Source organism: Mytilus edulis, chromosome 11, assembly GCF_963676685.1.
Source record: "Mytilus edulis chromosome 11, xbMytEdul2.2, whole genome shotgun sequence".
Lineage (NCBI taxonomy): Eukaryota > Metazoa > Mollusca > Bivalvia > Mytilida > Mytilidae > Mytilus > Mytilus edulis.
In genome coordinates, this window is record NC_092354.1 from 73,126,819 (window position 1) to 73,138,922 (window position 12,104).

Genomic DNA, 12,104 nt, shown 5'->3' on the forward strand with positions numbered 1-12,104 from the left:
AGATATGGTAACTGCATATTCGTTAGGTGAACAAAGTTTGCACATTCTATGTCGTACAGTAAAACAATCAACAGAGATTTTATGACTTATGTTTCTATAATGTTAACTGAAAAAAAAGCCCTATTTGAAATTTAAGGTTTTTTAGTTCGAAAGTTGTTACTTTTACCATCGCAGGCAAACCATACGCTAAGCGACATATTTTAAGTTTTTGCCGTGTCTCCGCTCAAAATATGCAAAAAAGTATAAGAACATTTTGACCACCCTTTAATGACCTATATGACTATGTAGGGAAACCCGTTTTCCATTAGACTGTAACATTATGAGTTAGCCATGTTATCATGTTATTTGGCAAGTAAATTAAGTTAACTCGTTAAGAACATACAAGATACTCCTCCTGAAATAGATATACTATTTGCCACAACCATTAATTATATGAAATTGCATCATAGCTTCTTTTATTGGTCATAATGCTCAGTTCTTTTAAATTCATAGCTTTCAAAGAATCGGTCTTGATGAAGGTTAAAACAGAAAATTGCTTGGGACACATACACAGTATAAAATGTTGTTTTTATTCTTTATCAACGAAATGAATTTATTTGACGTAATCAGTTTATCAGACATTTTAAACAGAGGCGTGTCAATGATTGAGTCTTTATCTGTGTATGATTGGTTGTTATCTTATTGTAATGCGTTTATCTATTATACAGATATCAATACAAAATTGTCTTCACTTCCGGAATTATTAAATCATTTAGGTCAGTATTGTATTATATTATGGATTTTCTTTAACTATCTTCATCTGACTTGTTCATCATTTGCGCATAATATTTTGAGAACCTTGTTAGAATTTCAAACTAGAAAAACTTAGTCGCAAATTGTTTCAGCTTACAAATACGACATTGTATGTTTACAACCATCGCATTATCAAACATAATGACAGTGTCTAATAGGATCAAATTTTTATTTGAGACACGTATAAAGTGTATGGTCTTTGTTTGCTATTGAAATAAAAGGCTATAACGTAAACATGATTACTCCCAATCACATCAAACAAATTGCACATTTGGTTTTAAAATAAGCCTTGACAAGTGTGTAGATCAACTGAATTTAAGTTTACAGTGCGCTTGTGTCACTTACATGGTTTATAATTATACTAAAATATTATAGTTGTTATTATCTACTTACATCTAATTGTAGGTTGCGGGATACGATTTGTTTGTTTTATATGCTGTTTGGACTGGTATAAATTAAAAAAAAACTTTCTGCATATATCATTTCATTAATATAACGTCACAACTAAACATGGTCATTAAATGACAAGAAAAGGACAAATTACAACAAATTGGACAAGGTTTCACATTAGTTCGTTGGTTACATGTGTTCCTGTGAAAACAGTTTATTTCATTGCATAATCAAATATATGTTGCAGGACAGTCACGAAACAGAATGACGTTACTCTATTATCTGCTTTTATTTTTTACACTGAGAGTTTGTGACACTGAACAAACAGATCCACATACCATAAGTGAGTGATTTATTAAAAAATTGTATTTTAATTATTTTAATTTATTTTTTAAGATACAGACCAAATTTTAAATAAAAAAGTGCAACATTGTTCACTTATTTACACAGACAAATATAGATACGAGAAAGGTGATACTGCACATCTACCTCTTTAATCTTATTTGTATGTTAAAGTGGTATTTTGGGATATTGGAATGTTTTATATTAGTTTGATTATTTCTATATTGTTTATCTATAACTTTATTATTGCAAAATATCTTATTGTTAATGTATTCATACAATAATTAATGAACTAAAATAGAAAAAAACATATGAAACATACAATATAATGACAGAGGCTCCTCATTTTGGACAGGCACAAAAACATAATGGGGCAGGGTTAAACATGTTTTGTAAGATCTCAACCTCCCCCTATACAATTGCTTGCAAATGACAAATTAAGAGCAGCAAATACATCAAACGTAATAATAGCATAACGACTAATAAAAAAACAAACCGTTCAAAGTTGTCGTGTTTGAGGTTAACCAACCCTTGCAAAGAGATGAAAAAGTAGCAATGCATATGTTAGTACTATCATTAATAATAAAACAATTTAAAAAAGTGGTAATCGACAATGAGTTGAAAGGTCAACTTGTTCATACTATTTTACTTTTAAATTGACATTTTACTAAAATTATCAAACTGATGATAGTTATTTGCTTATTAAGTTTAAATCTTAGTTTTTCTACATATACACTACAGCTTGTATACAGATGATCGGATCTCTACAAAGTAAATATGGCAACTATAACATTACAATAAGAAGTCCGCATGTTCATGTTACCTGTGTAAACGACACTACACTGGTCGGAAGTAGTAATGTCACGTGTAAAAATCAGAAGTGGCAACCAGATTTTCCTCATTGTTTAGTGAACTGTCCACCAATACCACCTTCACCGATCATTATTTCAGCGAATACGCAATCTTATGTAAAGGTAAGATCATCACATCTAATATATAGTGAACACAATATCATTTAGAAAAGTTTATAACGTCTGCCGATCGAAGGGGATTAAGTTTGAAATTTAGCAATTTTATGGAATTTAGTGTAAATATAATAATAGAAATAATTTTGGCCGTACTATCTTAGATCGTTATTATAGCAGTGAGGCACCATTTTGTAAGTACACTCAGTCAAGCTTGTGTGATCGTCATAAACACTACAACTATAGTCATACGCATACAGTACAAATAACAATGCATTCAGACATATACCCTTCTCAGTCTTTTCGGCAAGATGCTGATGAAGGTGTTTATTTGGAATGTCAAGGTGAATACATACCATCCATTGTGAATATCATACTTAAGAAGTTGAATTGTAAGAAAATATACACACCTTCTGCAAGTCTAATGTTCTCCTTTTTAACATTGTTTTCAAGGCTAGCTACATTAGATATTTCCTTCAACCTTGTGGATAATCTATCCGAAGCGTATTTGATTGATTCGTCATATAATTTATTGATTCATATTATAATTGCTACAAAACGTTATGTAGAAATAAAGTCCCCAATCAAATATATGTATACAAGGATATATATTTCTACAAATGATATTAGCTGTGAATAGTCTAAAAGTGTACAATAGCAATTTATTCGATAATAGCAATAAAAAATGCGATTGATATATTTTAAATTTTCGAACTATATGTTTTAAAAAGGCTCCAGTGAAATAACGTAAAGTCAAGGCCCTTGTTAACCATAAATGAAATGTAAGGTATGTTCACAGCGCAACGTATACTATACTATAGCATAAAAATACGATGTATTTCAATACATGTTTGTTCAATTTTGTCCATTTCGAAATCCATCATAGTATTTTCGGTAAAACACGTGTTTTCCAATAATATTTTTAAATTATTATTAATTCAAAATTATAATAAAAATTGCAGATATGAAATCATTGCGTATGCTTAATCGGGGATTAATTTATATGCTCCAGAATGAATCATCAGTTTCTGCTAAACAACTGATACCCATCATGTTGACCACGAAAATATACTGAAATGTATATCATTTCGGGGCCTTTTATAACTGACTATGTTGTATGGGGTTTGCTCATTGTTGAAGGCCATACAGTTTTTAATGTCTGATTAATTTGGTCTCTTGTGGAGGGATGTCTCATTGGCAATCATACCAAAAATATTTTTTTTTTATATATGATTCAGATAGATCAAGATAAATAAAAATGGAATTAAAGAGATATGAAATTTTCAAAAATGATGCAACTGTTTCGATATTTCAGACAAAAGACAGAAATCGATCAGCCGGTACAACTATTTCTCTTTCATGTATTACATCCGGGTTTATTGTAAATGGCTCGTCTAGAATTACATGTCAATCAGATAGATCTTGGAAACCTAACATTCCAAAATGCAGACGTTAGTATTTGATATTATGATTTGTTGTGTTGTTTATCCATTCGTTCTAATCTTATTCAGGGATATCAGTGTTGTCTTATTTACACATCCCCAAATGTGTAACCAAGAAGAAAATATAAATCATTTCAAGATAGAATTGATCAGCGATAAAATAAAGGAACTTTCTTGAATCGAACAAATTAAATATTTCTTAGAGGGAATTATAAGAATGACATTATGATAGATAAATGTTTTTTTGTAAATACCAAAACTATATCATCATACACATATAAATATAACTAGAGGTCAACATAGGGTAACCGCAACACCCTTTCAACTCATAACAGTATGCATAGCTGCGTTTTGTTGCCCTTCTGGTACGCTCGAATAGAACACTTAAAACTGTGAATTTCTATAATTATATAGAAGTGTGTCAATCACCTATAGATAAAAAAAAATAGATGCTGGATATATTTGAGAACGCTACTGTAAAAAACCCACAAAGGAAAATCTTTATTATTTTTGTATTTTTTTCAAAGCTATTCAAGGCCGTAAGTCAGACAGGTTTTCTTCGAAGACAACATTTTATGATAAAAGTAGATACTAACATATTTAAAAATAATACACATGTAGATCGAGGAAAATCTTCCACAATTTCGGAATTTCACAAAAATGAAGTTCTGAAACTCCAATAAGGAATGAATTTCAAATTTTAAATGATTGTCCCTTTAATTTTCTACAGCTAAAAAGTTTCCACCAGAGAGACGATGGATGACGATCTTAGCTATAGCCGGTCCAGCAGCTTTAGTATTGGTAGTCTGTGTGATTGTTTTAGGAAAATTTTTGCTCAAACGAAGGTAATCATTATATTAATTTTAATTATCTATATGAATAATTTGCAATATTGGTTAATTGATAATCCGGATTTTGATGGGTTTGTGATGCTCAGTCCTTTATTTTCAATGTTGTGTGATATCTACCGTTCTTTGATGTTGATCTTTTTTGTTTATAGCCATAGCGTAGTCAGCTTTATTTCGAAATCGATGAATCCTTTTGATATTTATGCCACTGTTTTTTAATATGATGGGAACATTATGTAGAAGATATTTATGATGTGGCTATGAACTAGCTTTTAGTAGTAGCAAGTATTCTTAAAAAAATAGATACGTACTGTTTGTATTTTGTTTGTATGTCAGTTGTTTTTGTGCTACATGATAATTATATGACCCACACCATAACAGTTTTAGAATTAACTTTATTTTTGAACCACTGTAAAAAAAAAGGGGGATGGGTTACACTAAATTCTAAAGCTACTAAATTCGATATTTATCAATACTAAGTCAGGAGACTAATTAAATGGTTACCGTTGGTTGCTGGTTGTTATTTTCATTTATTGTCACATATCGTAATCTGCGTTTGAAGCTCATTCATTTTCTTCGGGTTTTTTTTATCGTTATTCGTATATGAAAAATTCACTGACGGCATTTGAATATTATTCTTGTAATTAATTTGTTCATTATTAATATTTTTTTTATAAAATTTGAATTACATTATTAAATTTTGTGTAATGGTTACAACCTTTTTTTGTATAATTAATCGACTACACTTGACCTATGTGGGATTGTTGATTAATTGGCACTTCTTTTTTATGACGATTTATTTTTATTTATTTTAGACTGAAAAAATCAGAAATACAGGACGCTATACATCTATCACAGAAAAATGAAACAACGCCGTTTGTATTTTACTTTTTTTGTTATACTGACCGAAAAATGCTTGTATTATACAAGTGTTATGAAGTCGATATTAATGAATTAGTTGACGAAAGATAGTTTGTTCCTCAAATTAATAAAGCTTGCAGGAAAACATTCAAGATTTGAATTACTACAACTTTATCTTTATGCAGCTACCACTATTGGAGCAGGATCTACTACCCCATCTGGAGTGTCTGAAATCACTTGTAGCCTTTTGATTGGGTTCAAGTTTTATAACATAATATATTACATTATATAGACCCTACAGCCTTACAACAAATATGTTGAAAAATACATTTATCTCAAACAATTATGTTGTTTGAACAAAAACAGAATGTTGGTTACCGTCTTGTATTTTTTTCTTAATCATCTTAAACGCATTTAGTTTTTTATAGAGATTCTCTTCTACAACTGTTTTATATGGTTCAGATTTCAATTGATGCGCTCAAATATTTCATATTTAGTTTTTGAAACTTGTTTTCTCGCGACCCCCATAACGAAGTTTTCTATAGATACACGTAAAGTTCATTATGGTATTTGATCATCAGTTTACAGTACATATTTGGTTAATATGAGTTTGATTTCAAATGTTTAGCACCATTTGTTATAATCTTTATTACAGGAACTGTTTACCCTTCATGAACTTAAGGTTGATCACTTGGTTTAACCGTTGAATATATACTGAAGAAATTTTCTAAATACCGTGACGACGTAGTCAAACATGTTTAATGTGAACAGAGTAAACAATTGATAAGTTCTAATTCTTTATTAAAAAAGGTTATCATTACAGGTTTTATAAAGTTTGGACAATACGAAGGACACAAAAGAAAATGATTGAAGCTATAGATCTTTCTTCATTAAAAAATAAAGGTATATAAAAACGAATGTATATGATCACAAGTTAGGTTAAGTTTATTGATAGTTTTGCTGTGTTTCATAGCTTAATTCTACATTACGACGAGTGCCACACGTGGAACACACCTTAGCTTGCTTACACTACTGGAGCTCCGAAAATCAATACAGGTTTTGTTTGATTGCGTATAAACTCGGCTTTGAGCGTTATGGGACGTATACAATAAAGTGTTGTTTTTATTCTTTGCATACCAATCACAAATGAAAAATGATAAATAGAAAGTGTGTTCCTGGTCCCTATTGTTACACGATTAAATACTATCGAATGCAAACACGTTCAGGCATTGTACGTTACACAGAGAGAAACCACAGTTTTGCGAATAATACTATATAAATGTTAGTAGTACCACTGCAGAAAATATGGAGGTGGTTGTACATGCTACATACCAATAACGTCATTCAAAGGTGTGTGTCCGTTTGGCAGCGGGCACACTATTCACACATGACTACGTAATTGAAAAATGGATGGAAGATACCACATAATTTTAAACAATTGAATATATCTTTTAATAACATACATTTTTTTAATGTTCGGGCTTTTCATAGCTGACTTTACGATTATTTTGTTTCGTTTCTGAAGGACGTATCGTGATCTTTCATAGCCTACATTTACTTCGAACTTGACTAGATAGTTGAGTCACACGAAATCATACTACATACCACATATCCTTATTCTTATATTATACTTTAAACATTTACACACACAAAGAAAAGGTTTCAAGTATTTTTTAAATGTCAAATATGGGATGATGACTAATTTGCATGAATGTTTCAGCAAGTAAAATGTTTAATATTCCACAAGATAAATACTTGAAACTAGTACTAGAAGAAGATGGCTCAGAGATTCAAACAACGCCCTCTATGGTTCTTTGTCAAAAGAAAGTATTAATGGTTATAGATAGGAACGACAAATGGAAACCCGTATCATCAGATGAGAGTGAGAAAATAAGGTACACATATTTCATTACTATTATAATCTGTTTCTTTCCATGCACATACGATCGCAATAATTCAGTGTGGTTCGTTTTGTACAGTCTTTATATGATGTGTTTTTGACCTAATGTAAAAATTGTTCATGACAATAATACCACTCACAAGTATAAACAATACAAACATAAAAAAATGAAAAAGCAAATATACCATCACTTACAATTAAATCAAAAGCAGCACAGACTCCTATTTACAAAACTAGATACAAGCAGGTGTGTGTAATCAGTATTTATTCAAAACGAAAAATTAACACAACAACACTCAAACTAGAGGTCGACAATAAACTGTACATGTCTCCTTTCCGTTATTTAAAGATCGATTGTAATTAAATCCTTTACTAAAAACACTAAATTTTTGATTGATCAGTGATAAGACGCCAAATGTATAGTAAGAGGATATGCAAGTACCATTTCAATATCTTTTTGAAGCTCCTTTATAATATGGTATGCATTAAGAAACATGTCGGCATGAAAGGATCATAGTGTGCTCCAATGGCTATGCTATGTTGAAAAGAAGGCACAGGATGATAAGGATATATCAATTAATGAAAACATTAGACAATTGTGGTATTATTTAATGTAATACCGTGAATTTTTTTCACTCAACAGTTGTAACTGTGACGTACTTAATTTTTATCATGAAACATACACTGATCCCGTTGTCAAAACAATAATCTTTCAGATTAACCTACGATGTGTGTTCATTTGATCGAAAGCAAAGAAAGTTATTTTTAGCAAACAGTTTAAAAGATCTGATAGACCAAGGTAAATAATAAATGTTAAATGATACTACAACAGATCTTCATTACGACACAGAATGTGTTTTCTGCGATGCATCAACTACGAAGCATTTAGATAACCGAGCAGAGTAACTGTTGAGACAAAATCAAGACAATGGCAATACATATTGGTCAACCAATACATGTAATGCATTATACATGTAATTTTGTTTTATTGTGCAAACTTAACTTCATTAATTGAAACAAGGTTAAAATGTTTGCCACTTTTTAATATCAAAGTCATTATAATTCAAACTACAATTATACGTTATAAAATCACAGTGCTTATCGACATGAAAAAACAACAGGAACTACGATATCAATATCTTCACGTTTATATCAGTAAATCTTTTCCTAGGTAAAAATAAACTATTCCGTATTTTAAGATGAATTTGTGTTTCTCTTAAAATATATATATTGAGCTGCATTTATATACATTTGTAGTACAACATATCTTTGAACAAGAAGATAATTATTTGTGTCTTGAGATGGACGGTACGGTAATTGATGATGATATTTCGCTGACTGCTGTTGCTGGGCAACAATTGATGTCAATGAATGAAACCACCGGGTGGCGATCAGTGAACCCCGGAGAGATAACGAAGAGTTTGTCTGAATTGAAAACTGATGAGCAATCCAATGACAAAAAGTGAGTACATTTAAAGTCATACATTTTAAAGGTCATGTTAAAGTCGGATAATTAATAGATGTAGCTACATTGAAATACGTGTGTCAACTTTTGCCTGAATATTTCATGCAGACGATGGTAATTTCATTTATTTGTACTGTAGTCATGTCAAGTAATTATTTTATTTCAGTGTTATATTCAACATTGCCATAAAAGCGCGAGGTTTAAATAGCCACAAAACAAGGTTTCACCCATCATTTTTTCTTAAAATGTCCTGTACGAAATCCGGAAAATGGCAGTTGTTATCTTACAATTCGTTTCTATGTGTGTTGCATTGACTTTTGTTCTTTGTTGTACTTAGTTTTTTTTGTTATGACGTTGTTTTCCTTTAATAGTTGATGTGTTTCCCACGGTTTTAGTTTGTAACCCGGATTTTTTTTTTCTTTCAATCGATTTATGACTTTCGAACAGCGGTATACTACTGTTGCCTTTAAATATTGTTTGTCTGAGACATATGAAAACGTATTAAGAAATTTGAGACATATTATATCGTAAAAGGAAATATGAGACATATAATATATTATAATGAAATTTGAAATATACTAATTTAATCGTATAAAGAAATACGAAAAATATTGTATTCATATAATTTAAGGAAATGGTGAAAACTGAACGTCATGATCCCATCGATAATCAATAGATGTATCTGTATTAAAACATTGCTTGCGTCAACGTTTGTCTGAATATTTCATGCAGACGATGGCGCTCGATTAGTAAAAAAAAAAATCAAAGAGATTGACTGTGGCTAAGACATATATTCATCTGTCGGCTTTTGTAATTTTCTAACGAGTTTCATAGAGATGCACCTGTATGGCTTCACGGGTTTAAATAAAAACAAACCTTATTCCGTTTGCAATTATGAAGTTCAATAATTACAGTCAGTTATTTAGCTAAGCATAATTACTTGAATTAGTTTTTTTAAACAAATACTATCTTCAAATTCTAATTGACGCTTTCAATTTCAGTCCGGGTATCTATGATGAGTTTATTTTCATATTTTTATTTTATTTTACAGAGATTGTTACAAAGTATGGTCAAAAGACCTTCGTTATAAGAAAATAATATTTGCCAGTGATTTAGTTGATTTACATATAAAAGGTATACACTATTTAAGTATAAATTCTACCAATTACATAATAACATTGTAATGACAGATGCTATGATACAATCAAAGTCACGACGTGCACAGCATGTACAATTTAGACACATGTGTTTCCCGGCAAATGGAACGAGACGCAATGTAAGCTAATATTGTTAGGATGCACAAATTTCGAAATTAAACAATATATTTGCATAGTCTATATATATCACTACGTTTATGTTGAATACCTTTCAATTTCGAAACCAGGGACCTTAGTAGCGTGGTGGTATTGGTAGTCGAATGTCTGTATCTCTACCTTTCAACACGGAGTTTGATTCCAGCACTGGCAGATGCATTGTAATTGAATTTTAATTGACTTGGACTGTCATATCCCTACATTTAAGTAAAGGCAACAACACTATATCTCTGTTCAAAAGTCATAAATCGATTGAGAGAAAACGAATCCAGGTTACATACTAAAAGTGAGAGAATCACATCAAATATAAGAAGAAAACAACGAAAAAACAGAACACAGAAGTGCAAAAACAAACAAACAACAATGCAAAATTCATAGAAACGAACTATAAGATAACAACTGCTATATTCCTGGCTTTGAACAATTCATTTTAAGTAAACGTGATGGGTTGAACCTGCTTTTGTGGTTATCCAAACATCCGCGATTTATGGCAATGTTTGATAAGCCGCGGGTTTATTTATAATCTTCCTCTCAAACCTACATACGAATATAATTTCTATTTCCCATAAATGTTTGAAATTGATAGTGCCTTGACAGTGAGGATACCATATACTTTTTATATTGCAATACGAAATAAGAGTAAAAAACATTAAAATTGATGTGCATGTATTTGTCTGTTAGTTTATAAGTTTTCGACTATGACTGTATACATTTTAGAACTTTAATGTTTTACATGCTATAGTGATACTTTAAAAAATGGCTTCTTTGAAGATATTAAAGCAAACACAAATACGAACCAACATACACTTTATTCTTTTTATGATGCTACTTGGAATTTTTTTTTAGCTGCAAAGGCTTTGTGTCTGCAACCACCTATAGAAATATCTCTTTTGAATGATGATGTTCCAATATTTGATAATCAGCAACTCATACATCATAGAAAGGATATTTTGCTAGCAGTAGAAGCTGGTGATGCGTACAGTGTAGCTATGACGTCCGATTACACAGAAATTCCGGATGTACTCCAACAGACGCCATACAGACGGAATTATACGAATGACACGTACTTCTGACAATACCATATGTTTTAAATCAGAATATTCCATTGGGTTTTATAAATCTAGCCCAAAAAAACGACATATTCATTAGTGTATAATAAGAGAAATGCATGTTTTTTTTCTACAACTTATCATATTGTGTGGGTTTTTTTCATATTCGAGTGTGTTACTGTGTGTTACTGTGTGTTCAGTTTAGCATCCGAAAGTATATTGTGAATGGTTGTGTACGTTGTAAAAATGATTTTGTGATTTAAAAATAACACAGAAAAAACTGAGAATTTTCTCATTTCCTCAAATCATCTATTATCTTCTTGAAATAAGGTTTTTTAAACGTGTTTATAAAATTATATAAAAAGATGTGATATGAGTGTCAATGAGACAGATCTCCACTTAGATCATAATTTGTAAAAGATGAACCATAGTAGGCCAAATTACTAGTGGAAAACAATTCAAACAGGAACCTGCTGTCTATTCTATATAAAAAAAAATAAGAAATGAGAAACACTTATAAACAACACCATTAAACGACAACCACTTAACATCGCCTTCCTGACATAAGACAGATGCAAACATATGAAATGGGTTTACACATTTTGATAAATACCGAACTACACCCTTACCTGAAACAGTAGTGTAACATCACAAAATAGAAAGACACACTATGAAGTATCAAATTAAATGGTTCAACTCAATCAAAAAACATATTCACAAAAACAAATGAACATACA

The 12,104-nt window shown here is 30.7% G+C and overlaps 1 protein-coding gene across 1 annotated transcript; it reads left to right on the forward strand.

The window, feature by feature from the left end:
- The first annotated feature begins 1,433 nt into the window (after positions 1–1,433).
- Positions 1,434–11,420, forward strand: LOC139496239 (uncharacterized). Its single transcript, XM_071284733.1, has 11 exons — positions 1,434–1,525; positions 2,266–2,498; positions 3,805–3,940; positions 4,662–4,776; positions 5,595–5,654; positions 6,464–6,543; positions 7,361–7,535; positions 8,257–8,339; positions 8,798–9,002; positions 10,057–10,139; positions 11,165–11,420. The coding sequence occupies exons 1-11, from the start codon at positions 1,447–1,449 to the stop codon at positions 11,389–11,391; spliced, it is 1,476 nt and encodes a 491-aa protein (XP_071140834.1). The 5' UTR covers positions 1,434–1,446; the 3' UTR covers positions 11,392–11,420.
- Positions 11,421–12,104: the final 684 nt, after the last annotated feature.